The following is a 20,959-nucleotide window of genomic DNA, read 5'->3' as shown; positions in this document are numbered from 1 at the left end:
TAGCAAGAGGGAACTGGAACACAGGACGGCTTTAGGCCGAAATAGACACTGCTGGTGACAACTGGCTGCCCTTCTGTTTCAGTCTTGCGATTTGTTTCTGTTTTTGTTTTGCAGACTTCTGCCACGGAAGAATCGAAAGTCACAGAAGGTGAACTGGAGATGAAATTATTAAGCGAATCAGTTGCACAAGGTATTCTCAATTATATTTTCAGAATTCAACTTTACTGAGATTTTCGTCACACAAAAATTGGCTTTTAAAAAATTAATTTTATTGCTGGAGATTTAGCACAGTGGCACAGGGACCTGCCTGGCAAGCCGGAGGTCACGAGTTTGATCCCCAGTACAAAAAAAATTACTTTTAATGGTACATGTTAGATATACATTTATCATAGGAGCATTTATCATAGGAAATTTGTAGCTGTCCATGATGACTCTCAATTCTTCTGTTTCCGTTCACTTCTCCTCCTTTCCCGGTCAGCCCTTCTTCCCCTCCTTGTTTAAAACAGATTTGTTTCCACTTTTCCATTTATTTTTTTCCTTTTCCCAGCCCCCCCCCCCCTTGTTCCTCTTTCCATTTGAATATTTTCTTCCTGTTTCACAGTGTCTGTTGTACAGTTTGGTTCTTATTTTTGTTTTTGGTTTCTGATGCCAGAAAAACAATGTGATATTCAGACATGTGTATCAGATTTATTTCACTTTACAGTTACGGTCTCAAGGTGCATCTATTTACCTAGAAATATCTCAAGTTTATCCTTTATGGCAGAGTAATACTCCACTGTATTTAAAAAAAAAAACACATCTTTTTTATCCATTCATCGCTTGATGGGCATTTGGGGTATTTTCAAGATTTAGCTAGTCCAAGCTGTGCTGCTATAAACATGGGTGTGCATAAATTGCTGTGGTATGTTGCTTTTAAGTCTTTCAAGAAGATAGCAAAAAGAGAAATAGCTGGGTTAAACAGAGCATCTAGTCATAGTTTGCGAGGAATCTCCACACTGATTTCCACAGTGGTTGTACCATCTACACTCCCACTAACGGAGGAGACGGGTTCCTTCCCACCCCCCCTGTCTCACCAGCCTTTGTTATTGGTTGATTTCTTGATAATAGCTATTCTTTCTGGAGCAAGACAGAATCTCAGTGTTGTTTAAATTTGTATCCCTCAAATGACCAGTGATGTTAAACTTTTAAATAATATATTTACTTCTCATTTCTAATACTTCATCTAAGAAGTGTCTGTTCATTTCAGATGGCTGTTTTGGGGTTGGGTTTTTAAATTTTGGGGGGTCTAGTTTGGGGGGAGTTCTTTCTATATTCTAAGTATTAGTTCTTTGTAGAACAGTTGGCAGAATTTTTCCCCATTCTGTGGGTTGTCTCTTCACTTTGCTGGTTTGTTTTACTGCATAAAAGTTTTTTTTTAATAAGATGAGATACCAGTTATTGTTTGTGATATTTCTTGAGCAATCAGGATTTTGTTCATAAAGTCTTTGCCTATACCAGTGTCTTTAAGAGTTCTACCTGTTCTGTCTTCCAGCAGGTTTAGTGTTTGTGTAGTTCAATATTTAGATCTTCGATACATTTCAATTTTAGTTTAGTACATAATGAGAGATATAGGTCTGGTTTTAATCTTTCCCAGCACTGTTTATTAGAGGGGCTTTTTCCAGTGATGTTTGCCCCTTTGTAAAAGATGAGGTGATACGTTTGGAGTTGTTTATGCATCTTCTAATCCACAGATCTGTTCTAGTTTGTTTTTGTTTCCCAGTACCATGCTGGTTTTTTTTTTTTTTTATCACTACAGCTTTGTAGTATAATTTCAAGTCAGGGATTGTGATGCCACCTGTCTTGTCTCTACTGCACAGAATTGCTTTTGCTATTCTAAGTCTCTGCCTGTTCCAAATGAATTTTAGGATTGTTTTCTCTAATTCTGTGAGGTGTTTTATAGGTATTTTGATTGCAATTGCATTAAATATGTGTACTTATTTTGGGAATATGGCCATTTTCACTATATTAGTTCTTCTTACCCAAAACAAGAGCTATCTTTCCATTTTCTGATATCCTCTTCAATCTCCTTTTTCAGACTACTGTAGTTTTCAGTGTAAAGGTTTTTTACTTTCTTTACTTGGTTATTTGCTAAGTATTTCATTTTTGCACGCTATTGTGAAAGGAGTAATTTATCTAATTTTTCTCTCAGTGAGTTTATTATTTGTGTTCAGGAATATTTTTGAATTTTGAGTGTTGACCTAGTATCTAGCTACACTACTGAATTTGGTTATTAAATCTGCAAGTCTTTTGGGATCTTCTACATAGAGCGTATCATGTCTTCTGCAAATAATGATAGTTTACCTTCTTCCTTTCCTATCCTCAGGGCTAAATCCTGGAAACAACCTCTATGCCCTTCAATCGGTGAATAGTTCTGAATTAAACATTTTTTGAAAAGATTTAGGAGCTTTTAAAAATTTCCTTTACCAGTACTAGGTATAAGAAGTTCATCTAATACCATCTAATACAAAAATATTGTGATCTACTTAGAAACTGTACTAATCTGATTAACTTCAGCCCAGTTGGACCTGATAAAGAATGTTCCTGAAAAGCCAGAAACCCCTGAATATAAGGAGGTGGATTTATGCCACTTTATGATCCTGGGTGGCGTGTACCACTTGGATATTTTGGAGCTCCCCCCACAGTGTAAACCTGTGAAAGGCTGGATAATGGTAGAGGTAGGTATATGCTTTAATCCAAACCTGTCAGCAAAATAGTTTCCCCATGTTTTTCAAGCTCATTTCAAATAATGTCAGTGTCAAATGCACTTTGACCCAGTGCAGATGAAAAATGCAATTTTAAGTTGTCTTGAATGTATAGGTATTAACAATCTGAATTAAATACTCAAGGAATCCAACAGGTAGGCTTTAAAACTAGAATACGCTACAAATTGTAAACGTACAGCACTAATATTTGGAAGTGCCATTTTGGCCTTGATAATCTAGATCAGAGGTGGACAGACTTTCTCTGTAAAAGGCCAGGAGGCGGTTATTTTCAGTCTTCCTGGCCAGCTAGCTCTGATAAATGCATGGGCAAGTGCGGGCTCTCATTCACCTTTAGTTACACACAGATGGTGGGAGGCATTTCCCAGAGACAGTAGTTTGCAGACTGGTTGGATCTGTGGCTGTGACCACGTGATCCCTTGGCAACCTCTTACACCATCCGGGAATTTGCTAGAAATGCAACTTTGTGAGCCCCACCTCACACTGAGTCAGACACTCCAAAAGTAAAGCTCAGCGATTTGTGTTTTAGCCACCAACACCTTGAAGATTCTTTCTGACCTCAATCCTTGAGGCACAAAGCCTGGTGCTTGAATCAGTAGCACTGAACCAGCAACACAGCCATCCCTGTGAAATGCCTGAGGGACGCATCATTGTGGGGCCGCCGCAGGCCCACTGGATCTGTGTCCTAACGCGATCCTCAGATGATTCACGTGCACGTTCCTGGTGATGCATTGCTGCCAATGTGCAGGCGATGCTGGGTGCTAAGGACGCTGCTGCTGACAGCCGTGGTTAGATCAGCTCTCAAGGAGTCCACATGCCTGTTCCCTAAGCAGGCAGACCTGCAGCAGGGTTGACCTGGTCTGTTTCAGCATTGTGGGCGCCTGAGGCTGCCTCCCCTCCCTTGAAGCCCAGCGCATGTGCCAGTTTCATGGCATACCCAGTCCCATCCTTTAAGGGCTTAGTTGCATTCTTGTATTTACAGCTGGATTCCTGATTCTTCTTCCCAGAGTCTCGTAGACATCCCTCCTCTCATTGCCTGTCTCAGTAAAATTTTAATACACAGATCATACCACCTACCTGTGTATGTACGGTATGGGCTTTACATGTCTGAGCAGGGTTTCCTTTTCCCCAGTCCACCCAACTGATTCTGATACTGCCATGTTCCTCCCTTCCTCTCCAAAAATGAGAATGCATTTATTAGAGAAAGCCACTTTTGGAGCCGTAGCCACTTCAGAGAATCCTTTTGAATCTGCCTTCTATAGCTAGGGGACAACAGGAGCTGCACTAAGGAAACCCTCCTCCTGATAAAGGCCTTCAAGATGCTGTCCATGCCCGAATCAGGGTTTTTAAGCAATCTGCTACTCTTCTTAAATTTTGTTCTTATACCACTTCACCAGCAAACAAAAGACCCTTCTCCTTTGGGCCCCAAAGATTTTTTTGTTTTTGTTTTTTGAGGCAGGGTCTGTCTCTAGGCCAGGCTGACCTTGAACTCACAGTGATCCTCCTGCCTCAGCCTCTCAAATTCTGGGATTACAGGTGTGTGCCACCACACCTGGCTCCAAGGCTTTTGTTAAAAAATAACTTTCTGGGGGCTGGGGATTTAGCTCAGTGGCATAAGCGCCTGCCTTGCAAGCAGGCAGTAGTGAGTTTGGTCCCCGGTACTGATAAAAAGCAAAAAGACCAAAAAAATAAATAAATAAAATAAATAGAAAATAACTTTCTACCTCTTCTAGAAATTTCTGTCTCTATTGTCTGCCATTTTAAATCTTCTTCATACCCTAGATCCTTTGCAGCTGCTTTCAAATGATGAACAACTCTCCCTTATTCTGGAAAAATCTGCTTTTATTTTGACCCATTCATTACCCCACTTATCAAAAGGTTGTCTGCACTTTTCTGATTACCTGTGTGTTCTAACTGAGAAATCAGAACACGTGAGTTGCCCCTTAAATCTGCTTATGCTGTCTCAAAATCATCTTGTAACCTTTGACAAATTAATTTTTCCAAGTCTTAGTTATTTCTCTGGTGAATCCGAGTGGAGGCTTTGTGGGATTCCTGAGAGGAATAAACCGATGCTCTCTATCACAGAACCCGCCCCCGAGATGTTCTCCATTTACATTTGAATTTGGCAATTGTCCACTCTTTTGTCTTTGTTTGGTTGTGACATTTTGTTAGTCAACCTATAGACACACAAGACCAAGCTACTGTGCTTATTCCAAATTATATGGTTTATTTAATAATAATTACATCTTTGTTATGAGTCATCTACTGACTTGTCTCTGTCACTCTGAAAAGATACTCAAAGAAGGATTACAGAAATTTACATATCCTCCGGAAATCACAGATGATTTGGAAGCAGAAAATGCTTTTCCACCCATAGAAGTCACCCTCCAGGTCCAGGAGAAAGTGACCTTTTTTGAGGAACCTTTGGTTGCAAGGTGGGATACTGAAGGTACAGTAATACATTAACCAACTTTTATAATTATTTCATAAAAGAGATAATTAAAAGGGACACTAATACCGACCCTTAAATGGAACACAAATGTAGGATGTACACTGAGTTTCTTATCTTACATATTTCTATGTGATTTCTAGGATCTTTGTTTTGTTTGCTTATGATAGAAATGCATAGGAGTGAAAATTTTAAATTGTGTTGAATTTTCATGACTATTAGATCCTAAAATGCCAACATTTGCCATAGCTTATAAATTATAATTTTATGGCTGTATTGTTGTTTAAAAAAAGAATGAAAATATCAAAATAGGTTAGCAAGCCAAAAGCATGATGACCTCTCACAAAATAGCCAAACAATTCAGATTGAGGTGATTCAGATTTTAACATTAGCCACATATAAATTGCAAACAAGTAACAGAGATGGGAACGGATGAGAAACGACACAGGAGAACTGGCCGTGGTATACCGTATTATAGCTATTGATTCTTGGACCATAGGAAATTGGTTTTACAAACTTAAATGCATTATTAATAAAATTAGATGTATAAGCTAATGATGTGAGAATTGAAAGGGTTTTGGCCCAGACAGGACACTGTAGCCAGGAAAGCCTCAACCGGAAGCAGGAAGCCCAAATCTCCCCTGCCCCTAGGAAGTTACCTGTGACGCCATCTTCCCGCCCCTGGAAATTTACATATGGCGCCAAACCTAGGACCAATGGGCTGCCTGTGCATCCCTAATGCCCGCCTTAGGTTCCACCCCAAACCGAGGTTATTCACATGCCCCCACGCCATGTGTCCATGGAGAGATCTGCTGGATGCCAGCGGTGGGGGTGCTGGTCATCTCTCTCCATGTTCTCAGAATAAAGGCCGCTTTTTATTTTATACTTCTCATCTTTTGGAAATATTTTTCAAGAATCATTAGCAAATGCCTCTTTCCTGGTAGGATGGCTGAAGTTTTCTTGTGTATAAGTCACACAGATTTAAGGAACCTATTTATTTTAGAGTTGCCTTACATCCATTTAGTTTTGAGGGATTTACACACTCAGTGATAGGCTGAGAACAAATCTCCACGGCATAGATCTATCATTTTACATTCTAGCCACAAAGGTAAAGTATTTAGCCACTTTTACCAAAACGAGTAAATATTTTGTGGTTTAAACTTGCTTATGAATGCCCCGAAGCTCCCAAACCACCATTCATTATTTATGTCCTAGAAATAGTTTGTGAATTAAACAAAATATCATCTTGTAGACTAAACAATAAAATATATGAAAATGAACAATTATGTAATTTCTTTTTTCCTGCTGTTCTAGGTGTTAATAGTAATGTTCCTAAACTTATTAAAAATTATCCACACTAAATTAGAACTAGACAAGGTAAATTATTTCACATGATTTAGGAAAATTTATATCTTTTTTTAGAATTTGACTATGTAACTGCACTGATGAGTAATACTTTACAGCCCCAGTAAATTTTAAGCTATGGGGAAACATTTTTTTTTTGGCCAGGAAATAGACACTGAATTTCTTTTATAGGTAATAATAGTAACCTTTGCAAATTAATTTTTGCTAATGTAGCAGCAGAAAGAAGTAATTTAAAAACTAGGCAGTGGAACCCTCTGTGTGAGACAAGGAAAGAGCCAGGTGGACAGGGAGACTGCTGTAGCAAGACAGTGCACCACTCGTTAGTCCTACAAATATGAAAAATGACAAGTCAGAGAATAGAAGTGGATCAGAGTTCCTCCTGTGGGGAGTTGTCAGAGTCCTGGGAGAGGCAGCCCAGGAAAACCTCAGATGCTACGTCGTCAGGTACTGGAACAGGCAGGCCTAAGTTGCTGCCAGGCACAACATGAACTGGGTCGATCTCATACAATGGGGTACTGAACAAAGTCTTAAAGACAAAAGAAGATTGTGCGTGCCTCTCTTTGTGGGGACCTTGGTTTTCAATTCTCTGGGGTATATACCTAAGAGAGGAATAGCAGGGTGAGTGGTAAATTTATGCTTATCTTTTAAAGTAAATGATAACTGGTTTTTCAGCAGTGAGGTACCAGTTTACATGAATGTGTTCATTTATCCAGCTCCTTGCAACACTTATTATTGTTAGTCTTTCTAGTGAGTGGGAAGTGGTGTGTCATGGTGGCCTGAATTAGCACTTCTTTAGCAATGGTAATATCGAACATATTTTTATGTACTTATTATTAGCCTTTCAATTATCATCTTTGGTGAGATTTTTATTCAAGAAATTTTCCTGCTTTTGAATTAGGTTTTGTTTTTGAGTTGTAAGAGACATGCAAGAACATCTATTGTATGGTTGCACTTATAGGAAAAGTCCAAAAAGGGTCATTCTTGAGCGACAGGTATATTAGTAGAAAGCTGCCAGGGGCTAGAGATGGAAATGGGGGGGGGACTGTCAATAGAGACATCTTATTTCAAATAAAAATATTCTATAATCAGATTGTGGGGATGGTTGTACACTTGTATAAACTTACCAAAAAGAATTGCAACTGTATACTTCAAACAAGAGAAAAGTTGTTTCAAAAATGGAAGGGCATTTCTCTAAAATGTTAGGGAAGAGTACTCTAGGAAAAACAAGAACTGCATGTGCAAAGGCCCAGACAGAAACAGAATTGGTGGGGAATGGGTGAAAATGCTGCTGTAAACAGGGAAATGGCAAGAGAGAGAGACCAAGAAAAGTGAGTCAAAGCTCCCCTCGGAAGACCATGCTGTGGAGCTTGGACTTGATCCTGGAAATCGGGAAACTCCAAGGGAAGGTAGATTTTTTTATTGAGATTTTATTTATTTTGGTTTTTTTGGACAGTGTTTCACTGTATACTTCAGGCTGACCTTTAACTCACAACCATCCTCCTGCCTCAGCCTCCTGTGTGCTGCGATTACAGGCGTGCACCACCACACCTGGCTAGATGTTATTCTTAGTGTAAAAGATCAGTGATGTAGATAGCTGCATTGATCTTATTTTTGTAGGAAAAAAATGAAACTGACATCACTCTTCCTTTACTATAAAGGTAAATATTGGCGAACTGATGGCATTAGTGAGGTGTATTATAGCCCAGAAGAAAGACTTGTATCATTCAGCTTGGAAGTGTTTGGCCCCATTTCCTTGATGCAGGACACTCACATTAACATGCCGTACCAGTCGTGGGAACTAAGACCACTTGATGTGAATAAAGCCCTTCTGATTGTGACGACAGTGTTTACTGAGCTTCAAATACAAATTCAGGTAAGTTCCTGTTCCAGCAAGTCTTTGGATGTAACAGCGTTGTTGATGGTCATTGATGTATATATTCATACATGAGTACTTTACAATTACATATAAAATACACCTAGAGCCATTTCAAAGATTATTGAGTAAGTAAGCGATAACACATAAGCATGAGGCTCACCGTTGTACCCTAAAGTGACCACAGAGAGATCGATGGATAGAACAGCAAGCTCTATTCTGGTTGTGGTCTGCGTCTCAGTGAAGAGGGACCCTGCTCATCATCCAAGCGTTTGAAATTCCCTGTGAAGTTGTTTCTCTCTCTGAATGAGACACTGTGTTCATCAGTCAGGAAATATTACAGAGACCTGACTGGTGATTTCCTGGGGGCTGGTGTGGGAATGGTGACTTAACCGTAAAAGGACATAGCGGATTTTATTGGGTGGAGTGAAACATTCTTAAAATGATTTATGGTGATAGTTACAACACTGCTTGGTAAAGTTTCTCAAAACGATTGCATCGAGGCAGGAGGACCCCCGCTCCTTGGAGGCCAGCCTGCACAATGACCTCTCCAGGGATTGCACTGTGTGAAAAGGGTGAATTCTGTGCTATGTAAAATACATCTGAGAGATATTTTTTTTTAATAAAGAGACAACCTAGAAGTCCTGATGTTCATTATCAAACCTTGTTTTTAAAATCAGATGGGAGATCAAGAGCTCAGTGCTACAAAGAACCTTAAAACATTTCTAATCTCACATTTTATAGAGGGAAACTGAGGCCCAGAGTGGTTTGGAGTTGAGTGACCTCTCTGAGATTGTAGGAGGAGACCGTAATGCTGGGACAGTCAGGCTGGTGCTGCTTTCCCACACCAGCTGCCCCCACAGTCCCCAGGCCAAGGGCGCTTCCTCTAGGCTAACAGAAGATACAAACGTGTTCTCGGGTCAGATTATAAAGATACACCCCTGCTATGTAATATGGTAGCTATGAGCCCATCTGGTGATTGAGCTCCTGAAATGTGACTAATCCAAATTAATGTATGCTATAATTTAAAACACATATTGGACTTTTAATATTTGGCATACACAAACAATGTTTTCATTAATAATTTTATACTGATTTCATATTGAAATATGTATTGGGTTAAATTGGGTTAAATTGCTTATTAATATCAAAACAGACAAGAGATGTGAACTCTTTATACTTTTGAATTGCTACTTTGTCAAACCTTAAAAGTAGATGTTAAATTTTATATGTCTTTAAAAAATTACTAATTCCTAAAAGTACAGTCAGAACTGTTTTTAATAGCTGTTTTGACTTAATCTGAATACATTCAGTATTTATAAATCACAACTTTTTAAAAGAGGAAAAGATACAGACAACTATTTAGAAGAAAACAAAAGACATGGTAGCCATTGTGGATCTCCTGTTGTCTTGCTTTGAAATCTATGTCACTTACTTTGTTTTCTTCTGATCTGCTTTGTTCTGTTTTGTTTTACCCTCTTTAAAATAAAAAAAGAGGAGATCTAAGAGTTTTGTTGTCTTTTTTTGTACCAGGAGTCAAACTCAGTGCCAGGCAGGCGCTGTGCCACTGAGCTACATCCCTGGTACATAAGAGGTTAATTCTAGCTCTTGATTTTTCAGAGAAAGCCTATAAAAAGTTAATAAACTGTTTCTAAGTTAATGGGGACTTAACAGTGGTACTGCTACCTCACACCTAACACTGAGTTATCCTGCATTCTTTTGTTTTGTTTTTTTTTTTGTATTTTGGGACAGCGTCTCCCTCTGCAGTGCAGGCTGGCCTTGATCTTGCTTATGTAGCCCAGACCTGCCTCAAACTCATGTTATCCTCCTGCCTCAGCCTCCTGAGTGCTGGGCACTATAGATGTGCACCGCCACACCCAGTTACATTCTTTTATGCTTTAAAAAAATAGTCTAAAGAATTTAAAAGCTGGGCTTGGAAGGACACCGACGTAATAATATAACTTTTTATAAAAGCTGTTCTTTTTTCTTAAACATAGGAAAACCTCTGCATGTTAGCCTCAGTCAAAGTAAAGGGCAAAGAACACTCATCCGTGCTGGAAGGGAAGTGGATGACGCCTATTCCTTTCATTATCGCTTTGAAAGAAACCGGACTGAATATCTTCCCCACAGCATACTCTCATTTTTATGTTGTTATAAACAATAAGGCAAGCACTAATCTTTCCAAATTTAAGGTAGTGGACATGTAGAACATTGGCAAGTATTAAATTTTTGTACGTGCTCTCACATGATTCTAGTTAGCAAACAATGGAAACTCCAGGTTTCACACACAGGGAGGAAAAGGCCTCCTTGAGTTTAATCCCTACAGTGCTGACGTAGTGTCCTGTTCATGTTTTCAAAACACTCCGTAATGTTTTCCCTGCATACCTATATGGTGGGCATTGTTTTAGATTAGGATACATCAGTTAATAGAGCACTAGGCTCTGCCTTTGCAGAGATTATATTCCAGTAGAGGGAAATAAATGAATCTATGTTGTAGGCCATAAAGGTAAAAGTGCTCGGGAGGAGAAGTAGAGGAGAATGAGTGGGTTAGATGGCGGGCAGTAGGGATCAAGGGGACTCAGTAAGCAAGAGGGACAGGGTGAGATCTGCACAGGACTTGGAGGTGCACAGCTGAGCCAAGAAGGTCCAGGTGCGGAGGACAGGTGGAGCCAGAGCCCTCAGTGAGGGCATGGAGGAGGAGGAGACCAGAGAGGCTTTGGGAGGGGCAGATCACAGAGGGCTTTAGTAGACATCACCTTTGGGTTCTGCTCAGAGGGAGGAAAAGCCCTTACCTAGTTTCGTGAGAAGCTTGGCCTAGACTTTTAAATGGAGCCCAGATGGGGGACTTGCTGGGAAGCTCTGTTCACTGTATTTCATATTCACAGGTTCCCTTGGTGGAAATGAAAGCTTATCGGCAGATGGCCCTGCTGAGTTCTGCTTTTGCATTTGGGTGGAGCAAATGGAATACTCTATGCAATTCTACAAAAGTTGTGTTTAAGGTACAGTATCCAAAACTCGACGAGGCGACCTTGTCTTCCAAAAGAAGATAAAATACTCAAAAGCCAAATACAGACCCTCGCATTCCCTCTTTTAAAAGTAAACAAAAAAATATTCAAAATAGTGTTTTTAAATTTAAAAAAAAATTTTTAGCTTTGTTTAGTTTGTCAATTATATAAAACCAGGCGAGGTACCATGACACATGCAATCCTCCTGCCTCTGCCTTCTAGTAGCTAAGACTGAAGGCAAGTGTGAGGTCAGCTTTGACCAATTAGTTAGTGAGACCTTGTCTCAAAATTAAAAAAAAAAAATAAGAAAAATGTCTCCAACCTGTGTAAGTGGTGTGCTTGTGACTTCAGGCTGGAATTCTTACAACTCTTTCTACCAACTGAAGATAGATGTATACAAGCACATCTCTCCTCTAGATGGTGAATTATTGCTTTTTTCCTGTGTTTCACTGTTATATACCCAGCATGTGACTGGCACTGAAATATTAGTCGTATGAATGAATCCTTGCAGAAAATCTGCATAAATACAGTTTGAGTTTACAAACAACTCAATAAGGGGACCTTACGAATGAATGTTTAACTTGGGCATTTCGCGATACTGAGCTGAGCTCTTCAAGTAATACCCAACTCTCAAAATAATTCATAGAAGGGGAACTGTTAATAAATCTAATTTCATTTTAGGTGAGGGAGTGCCTGAGCGATAAGCACCCTGGGGTTCCTAACTGGGCCCTGTTTATGTTCAGCGGGGACAGAGCACAGAGGCTCAAGATCCAGGAAGACAGCGCGTCCTTCTCCGAAGCACTTGGAGAAGACATGGAGTTTCATTCCACTTTGTATCACATGGTGAAGGACTTTGCTTCCAAGGAAGCCATGGAGAGAACCAGGAGTTCCAGCTGCCAGTTCATTGACTCGGTTTGCTACATGCTCCTGTCCACCAGGGTGCTCAGCTATTCTTAATCCCCACTCACAAACTCATCTTGGTGGGAAAGCCTGTATTCCTCCGTGTAATGCGGGAATGTATTTCAGATTATTAAAATGATCAAACAGCACTTTATATTCAAATTTTAAACAAAGTGGGATTTTTTGACTGTTTGCCCAGATTGAGAAGTTCAACTTTCACTTGTAGGAAGATTTGAAGGGTTCTTTATTTAGATACATTGTAGCAAAACAACATATTTCTCAAAAAGCACATTAAAATATCCTGTTTGTGGTCATCTCCTCGACTATAAAACATGAAGTGGGAAACCAAATAGTTTGACGGTTTCTCTGAAAACCTGTGGTTTTGTGCTATTCTAAGTGAAATCCCAGCGCAAAGCTGCTCGTTTTATCAAGTTCAGAGGCTGGAGGGTTAAAAACCAAGCCACATACCGTAGGGCTCACTGCGGTCACACCGGTGGTGGCCCGTTGTGTTGGAGTCCGGTAAAGGGCCACAGGATGTGTTCCAGAGAGATCCAGGAGTCCCCTTCCTGGGTGGGAGCAGCCTCCACAGACTTCTGGAAAAATCGGCCTGCGAGCAAGCTCATGAGAGCTGCGAACAGTACAATGAGAGCGACAGAGAGCCAGAGGGTCTTATTAGCTTTCCTCACGGAGGTCCCCAAATGTGTCACCCACGAGGCCAGCGTGTCAGGGCTATAAGGAAAACACAAATAGAATTTGGCAGTCTTGGTCATTTGGTACTAGAGACCTGCTTTTGCCATCACCCTGGTCTCATCATTTACCTGCCCTAAACACCACCGACACTGCCTCAGGGCACACATGTCATGATTGATCCTCTTGGTTTGGGGCATAATCTGTACCCACTCCTTACAATTATTGGAATTAAAGTGATTTGCTTAAAAATTGTGTCATTTAGGCACTTGCTTTTACAAGTACATACAAATATTTCCTCCTTTCAATCAACTTTTATTGCTACAGTGGAACCCAACAAATACTACACTATTTACTTGGGAGAGCAGATGCAGGATGTAGTTACAAACCTGCATCTCTACAGTGTCGCTTAATTTTCAGCATATCAGATGCCCCTGCTGTGGTAAAATCTGCACTTTCTTTTAGAGACACCCACAGGAAACTTTTGCATCACTTAACTCCGTGCTAGATACCATATTAAATACATTCCAGGTGGTGCTTAGTTGGTCACCACACCAACACAGTGACACACAGGGACCATTAACATCCCTGTTTTCTAGAAGGAGAAACGATCTCCCAAGTGGCTGGGGCATCTAACCCGTCTGGTTCTAGAGTCATATCCCTAACACTGAACCTTTGTGCCTCTTGTAAAATAGGTTCAAGAGTAACTAGTGTAGGTTGGCCTTACAGATTTCATTACTCAAATTTAAAAATCTGACTTTTTTTTTTGATACTGGGGATCAAACACAACCTTGAACCTGCCAGGCAGGCACCTCCATCACTGAGCTAAATCCCCAGCCCTGTTCAAAGAAATTGATTAGTACTGTTAGCCCTGCATTACCCTTTTCTAGTCTACTACACCAGAATCGTAGGGCAAGTAGACAACTTACATGGAAGAGATACCCCACCTGGACGGGTTATTTTTCCTTTCAGAAAGGCTTGTCTTTCTTGTCCGTTCAACTATTTCTTCTCCAGGTGATTCTGAGTCATCTTTAGTTCTGCAGATAATAAGCACTGCTTATAAATATTTGAAACCAACAATACTGTGCTATAATGATTTATGAAACCCTGGTGAATTTTACTGTATTAGAGGCTCGTGAATATCTGATTGCTTTGCAAAGGTTTGAGAGCTAAGACTCCAAGTTATACCACCAATTTTACAAAAAAGTAAACATTTACTATTTTTATAGTTATGTACAAAGTTGGAATATTAATCAAATACACAAAGAGGAGAAATTTGTAAAGAATATATAAAAATCAGTCTCATGACTCATAGGTAACCAATGTTACTACTGACATTTCTTAGTGCATATATATGTGTATTTAATATGAATATATTTCTTCCTCTTTGTACTTTATCTGAAATATAGTAAAACTTTCACTCATTGTTATTCTGCTACATTGACTTTATTATTTTTTTACCACTTTAATTTTAGTATCCTATATCAGAATTTTATTTTACTCTGTGGTCTAGAGTTTTTGATTAGTGCCAATTTGGAATGAAACTCAAAGCTCCATTTCTTCTCTTTTTCTAAAGGTCTTAATTTTAAAAAGCACTTTTGAAAATTCTCTGATAAACTAAACTAGTATTCCATGGACTGGAAATAACAATTGACTTTTTTTTTTTTGAGGCTTTATTATATGTTTCAGGCTGGTCTTGAACTCATAGCAGTCTTCCTGCTTCAGCCTCCTGAGTGCTGGGGTTACAGACTTGCATCCCCCTGGCTTAACAATTGACTATTTTAAATCAAATCTTTATCTAAAGAAATGTTGCCCTACCTAAATATAATTGTTTCATTATCACATTCACTGATAGTTCCTAGTGAGGAGCTGAAATTTGAAATCCCAAGCTTATTATGCCCTCCCAATTGCCAAAGGCAACTTCATACCAATTTTTTTTCAACCATCTACAGAAAATGAAGTAGGTTGAATCTTCTTTTTTAATAAAACAAGGACAAAGGGCAAAATCAAGTACATTCTTGTAAATTTCTCAATGCCTCAGTCTTTTTTGACAAAAACTTCTCAGCAGACATCATACCATAACCAAAAAATAGATTATAAACTTTACAGGAACACATTAATGTGTTTCCTCCCAATTCTGAAAAGATTCACTATGATAACTAAGTCTAAACTCTGTAAGAGGTTCCCAGGACTACAACACGGGTCCTTAGGTTATGTATACATACACGGTCCATGCACATTTCATGTATTTTTAAAATCTATGTGAATGGAGATTTTATTTCTATGGCTCTTTATTGGCCACCCCCCACCCCCATGGCAGACACTTAGGAAAATGAAATCTTTACCAATCTGGCAAGCTCCAGGATCTCTTCTAACTTAAAACCTCCAACTTTTGCAAGCATTACAAAAGTGCATGTATGCACACATTACATCCACAGAGTGCGTCACAGTTTATAAAAGTCTTTCACCACAAATTATCTTTTTGTTGACACGGCATTAGCCTCCTCTTTGTGGAATTAAAGTGACCTCAATATTTATGCCTCAGCTCGTGTCTGTTTAATAGATACACCAAGCCACACCTACTTTGGGTCACATTTTTCATCTTCAGCATCTGGCCAGGAATAGGTGCTGATAAATCGATGTAAGGAAGGGCGGTGTTCACTCTGCTTTGTACCCAAAGCTCGCCTAAATAAGGAAAGTAAGAGCCCCATGTCAAATATATCAGTGGCCATTAGTGATTTATTACCTGCTGCGTAAATGGGCACACAAATTACAGGTTCTAATTTTTTCCTTGGCACGTTCATATAATGCCCATTTCATAATTTTTAAACAATGCCATATACTAGTTTTTATAATTTTGTTATATTCTGAACAAATCAAAAGTTACTATACATTACGTATTTCAAAGGCCTATTTATTTAGCAGCATCAGGAAATAGTAAAATTCCCAAAGAGCAACCGTAAAATTACACTTACCAACTGCTTGACCTCCTACTGAATCTGTCATTTTCCATTGCAGCCGCCTTTAGAAGTTCAGGTGTTAAAAATAAAGTATTTAGTATTTAGTGAAATAAGTTGACACTTTAGTCATATGAAAATGATTTTACATCAAGAACACACAGGAATTTGCTTACCATTCCTGCATTTCCAATATTTCTGGGTAAAGAGGCAATAGTCACTCTTCGAAGAGAAGATGGCTACCCAAAAGTCAAAAATACACATTTAGATAACTTTCTTAAGGTCCTGTCTGTATCTGCCACAGAGATGTGTACCCTTGTACGCACGCACCTATGTACCTGACCACTGCTGAGTTGAACAGCAAATTTTAGAAGATTGTTTCTAGATAAATCTCCTTTCAGAAACATTTTACCAATTTCTTTTCCATTTTATGCAACATTAGATTATAATTCCCACCCATACATTAAATATAAAATTTCTTATTTGAAATTTCATTTATTTGGCAACTACTAATATTTAGCATTGTTTTTTCTGTGTTGAAACCATGTGTACAGCTGCTCTGAGAACCATCTGTTTATGCTTATGAACTTTTGTCCATGTTTTATTTTGAGGGAAGAAAATTTTTGAATTCTTAATCCAGCCAAATATTCTTCACTTTCTCCGTTTGGCTGTCATTACTTTTAACGCTTAAAAGGATTACTACCCTCCCGGCCCCCAGTAGACATGGTGGTGCATGCCTGTATTCCCAGAACTTGGAAAGCCGAGGCAGGAGGATCGCTGTCAGTTTAAGACCAGCCTGGGTGATACAGTGAGTTCAAGGCCAGCCTGAACCACACAGAGAGACCCTGCCTCAAAAAAAAAAAAAAAAAAAAAAAAAAAAAAAAAAAAAAAAATTCCCAACTCAAGAGAAGATAAATATGCAACTACATTTATAGCTTTTTTGCATAGTTTCATATACCTCAATTCATTTAACATTTCATCATGCTTTATCAGTTAAAATAAATTTAATAACATAAAAACAAAAATTGTATTAATGGAGCACCATGTAATGTTCCCATGTATACACTGCATAATGTTTAAATCATTTTATAGTGAAAATTTTCAAAATTCTTTACCTTCTTGAAATGAACAATACATTACTGTCTGTGGTTACCCTGCTATACCACAGCCCACCAGCCCGCTTAATCCTTTTTTTTTTTTTTTTTTTTTTTGGTCTTTTTCTTTTTTATCAGTACCAGGGATCGAACTCACAACTGCCTGCTTGCAAGGCAGGCGCTTATGTTGCTGAGCTAAATCCCCAGCCCCTGGCCTGCTTAATCCTACTATAACTTAGTTCCTGCTGATTAGACTCTTCCCATCCCTCTCACCATTCTACTCAACTTCTCGGACATCAACATTGTTGGTTTTATGTATGAATGAGATACTGTGATGTTTTAATAAGTGAATGTGTTTATAAATCAGTCTTGAGATTCATTGGCAGGAAAATAACATGGCATTTTTGTAGTTTAAATGAGTGCAACTTAAGGAGATAAAACTACTTTAAATGTAGTAACCAATTTTAAAATGTTTTACATGAATCTTTCAACTGTCATCTGATTTAATTTCATAGATGAGTTGAGCATCCCAAGAATGTTGGACGGCAGTGAGAGAAAGCTGATTTTTAATCATAGCTCTGTCAGAACTCGGTCATATTAACCACTTCTGTATTTCTCTCTTCCATCTGTGAAACATTAGAGAGATAGACGGGATGACTTTAGTCAGTTGTGCAAAAATTTTGTAAATCTGGGGAATTCTGATTTGCAAAAAACCGCTGGAGGATCTTCAGGATCCCATTTGCCCCTTGATTTTTTGCTAGGCACATGGCTTCCAGAATAAAAACTTTTTCCACCTCATTTTCCACCAGGAGTGAAAATGGAAATACCATGTTGGACTTGTAGGGAGGGTCTTTGCAGGAAGGGGAAATATTTGCCTTCATTTTTTGCATTTCCTTGCTATATACGATGTAACAGCAAGGACTTGGTGACTTGGTACCTGGATCGGAAGCAGTGATCTCAGACTCCACACACCACGCAAGGCCTGAGAGTAGGAAACTGGCAGGAAAGGAGAATGATCCATGAAGAAAGAGTTCATGCATCTGCCTCTTTTCCGTGTGTGTGTGTGTGTGTGTGTGCGTGTGTGTGTGTGTGTGTGTGTGTGTGTGTGTGTGCAGTGGGATCACATCCAGGGCCTCTGTACTATCCCCAGACCTGAAAAAAATTTTACTTTTTATTTACTTTTTTTGAGACAGGGTCTTGCTATGCATCATAGCAATCTTACCTCAGCTTCTCAAGCGCTGGAATTATTGGAAACTCTTACCACCAACTCTCTCTCTTTTTTTTCTTTTGAGATAAAACCTTGCTAAATCACCAAGTTGCCCATGCTGGGCTCAAACGTGATCCTCCTGCTTCAGTCTCCCCGAGTGCTAGGATTATAGTCATGCACCAACACACCCAGCTATAAAATTTGGTTTGCGTGACAGGAAATGCTGCCATATTAGCTTTTGCCATGCTGCCAAGCAAAATTGACTAATATACAAGCACAGCTGGCAGTTTAAAAGCATACTCCATAAATAAACTATATAGGCAAATGCACGTATCACATATGCATGCATGCAAATTAAAATCACTGCTTTGTGATTTGCATTTCAAGGCATGTTATTTCAAGTATTTTCAAATATTTTTATTGCCAGTACCACTTCACAGACAATAAGTAATATACTAAGTGAATTAGTAATTACCTTGGAGTTCAGAGAAGCTGAACGCTTTTTAATCTGGCAGTCATCTGAAAGGAAAAGCATTTGCACACTTTAGAAATCACTTATGTAATCTATGTTAGAGTCATGATATTCTTTACAAAGCAAACAAAAGGTCAGAAAAGATCTACTTAAGACTCTACCCTACAGAGCAATGCAAGTGTATTTATTTTGTGACTCGTAATAATTACCACCTTCACCAGTGGCATATGGTCCCCTGTGTCCATGATGCTTGCTAATTCACAGTGTCACTAATTGTCAGCTGTGTGCTGAATAAAGGAATCCACAGGACGAGTATCAAGTATGGTTACTTCTCTGGAAGCAGGAACAGCTCATTAAGAATTCTGCTCAGAATAGTTCATACTATTTACAATAAAACTACCATAAGACTTATACAAACCATACATTATCATTTTTTACCTGTGACGACATGTGTCTGTTCTCCAAACCATAAATCAGCTTATGGGCCCTTGCCAAGGTCACTACTTCTTTGAAGAGTACAGAACCACTGTTCCTGAGACTGACTCATTTACATTTTGCATGTGACTTTATGTGCAGAAAAGGTCTATAGTTACGTAGTATCAATTAGGCAAGCAAAGTCAGCTTGATGATTTGGGTTAAATATACTTAATGTATATTAAGTTAAATCTCTCTTAACCTAAAGGGTTTAGAGATATTAAGAGCATGAAAAAAGAGAATGTTAGAAAAACACAACTAACACTATTTAAATTTGTATTACCTTCATCTTCCAGAGGGTTAAAAGACCTTTCATTCTGCAAAAGAACCTGCTTCAATTCTTCTAACTCAGCATGCTCTTTGGCATACATTCTCTTTAAGTTTTCCACATGCTGAATCATCACTTCAACTGCTTTACTAACCCGGCTCTCCTATTAGGAAAAATAAGAACAAATAAATTTATATTGCAAATACTATTGGGGGGGCTGGGATGCAGCTCATTGGTAGAGAGCTTGCTTGTCATGCCTGAGGCTCTGATGTTGCATTACCGGCATAGAGAGAAAGAGACAGACAGAGACAGGGAGACGGTGTGGGGGAGAAAGAAATAGGGGATCAGGTGGGCAGACACACAGAACTGTTCTCAGTGCTGGGGCATGAATACATTCACTTTCATTCCATCCTTACATCTGATTAAAATGTCAGAAGGAATTTTGTTTTTTAAACATAAGACAAGTAGAATGGAAGAGGATTTAATAGCAAAAGATTTGGAAGGCTGGGTAATAAAAAGACTTATAAGTCTGAGCCTCTAAAACACACAGGGAGCTAGGTTGTACTGCAGAAGGTCTCAAAGGCTTAAGAATTAGTGGCGTCTCTGGAAAGTGAAGGTGGGTGTGTGAACCTAAGGAGAGGTTCAAAGTCTGTGAAAAGTGATTAAAGCCATGATCCTACCCAGCAAAGTACCTCTCCACAATCATTGCATTGAAAGACTAAGTTAAGTATCTACAGACAAACAGGTTTTGTGGATTGGGAAATAGCTGATGGCAAATATATCTTAACCGAAAACAACAGATTTAATCAAAAGCTCATATATTTATTAAGCATTGAGATCTGTATTCCTTCTGGCAACTCCTAAACATCAACAGCCAGGATTATGCTCTCAAGACAGGGAGCTGTAAGATTTTTCCTTGGAGAATCTTATATTCCAAGATGAAAGTCCTATAAGTACTGACCATCAGAGTCAATAAAAGATCCTAGATTATGGGAAGCTCAGCGTCACAAAGAACTTTGTCTACTCCACACATACAGAGCCTTCAGTAAGGTTCGCGGTAAACCATCAGATATTGGGAAGTGTCCAGCATGAACCGAGGAGATCAAAATATAAAAGAAACTGTACTGGAAAAAACAGTCTGGGGAAAACTTAAAACTTCAAGAAAATCATATATAACTTCAGAGAATTAAAAATAATTAGTTCATCCATGAAATTAGAACAAGACATTAGTTAAAAAGCACATGTAGTGTGTTAAGAGATTTTAGAAATTAAAATGACAAAAATAATAGGCTTTCAAGATAAAGATGAGGAAATCTTGAAACCAGAGCAAAAAGACCCAAGAAGTGGCTCAGAAAACATCCATACAGATCCATAAAGAAGAAGGAGTCCAGGAAGGTGCAGGGGAAAAAATTCCAAAATGTAGAAAATGAAATTAAAAATTTCTCCATG

At 38.9% G+C, this 20,959-nt stretch overlaps 2 protein-coding genes across 14 annotated transcripts in view; one reads left to right on the top strand and one right to left on the bottom strand.

Moving 5' to 3' along the window:
• Dnai7 (dynein axonemal intermediate chain 7) overlaps positions 1-12,500 on the top strand; it is a 63,511-nt gene extending 51,011 nt beyond the window's left edge. For 5 of the 6 annotated variants that reach the window (XM_013153136.3, XM_023565308.2, XM_023565310.2 and 2 more), the window contains 7 exons: positions 115-190; positions 2,554-2,714; positions 5,052-5,208; positions 8,232-8,446; positions 10,444-10,611; positions 11,332-11,445; positions 12,133-12,500. In XM_013153136.3, the coding sequence (XP_013008590.2) occupies positions 115-190; positions 2,554-2,714; positions 5,052-5,208; positions 8,232-8,446; positions 10,444-10,611; positions 11,332-11,445; positions 12,133-12,408 (1,167 nt within the window). In that variant the 3' untranslated portion in view covers positions 12,409-12,500. The remainder of the gene's footprint in view (positions 1-114; positions 191-2,553; positions 2,715-5,051; positions 5,209-8,231; positions 8,447-10,443; positions 10,612-11,331; positions 11,446-12,132) is intronic. The other variant, XM_063238405.1, reaches the window with a different exon arrangement.
• A 71-nt stretch (positions 12,501-12,571) lies between these two features.
• Positions 12,572-20,959, bottom strand: part of Irag2 (inositol 1,4,5-triphosphate receptor associated 2) — a 115,872-nt gene continuing 107,484 nt past the window's right edge. For 7 of the 8 annotated variants that reach the window (XM_063238397.1, XM_063238401.1, XM_063238398.1 and 4 more), the window contains 7 exons: positions 19,526-19,673; positions 18,772-18,815; positions 16,172-16,234; positions 16,014-16,060; positions 15,622-15,723; positions 13,968-14,075; positions 12,572-13,080 (listed from right to left, as the gene is read on the bottom strand). In XM_063238397.1, the coding sequence (XP_063094467.1) occupies positions 12,837-13,080; positions 13,968-14,075; positions 15,622-15,723; positions 16,014-16,060; positions 16,172-16,234; positions 18,772-18,815; positions 19,526-19,673 (756 nt within the window). In that variant the 3' untranslated portion in view covers positions 12,572-12,836. The remainder of the gene's footprint in view (positions 13,081-13,967; positions 14,076-15,621; positions 15,724-16,013; positions 16,061-16,171; positions 16,235-18,771; positions 18,816-19,525; positions 19,674-20,959) is intronic. The other variant, XM_063238400.1, reaches the window with a different exon arrangement.

Source organism: Cavia porcellus, unplaced genomic scaffold (genome assembly GCF_034190915.1).
Source record: "Cavia porcellus strain 051 isolate PalLab524CR breed Dunkin Hartley unplaced genomic scaffold, mCavPor4.1 scaffold_27, whole genome shotgun sequence".
In the NCBI taxonomy this organism is placed as follows: domain Eukaryota; kingdom Metazoa; phylum Chordata; class Mammalia; order Rodentia; family Caviidae; genus Cavia; species Cavia porcellus.
The sequence above is the reverse complement of the archived record's forward strand: the minus strand, read 5'-3'. Positions and strand labels throughout refer to the sequence as shown.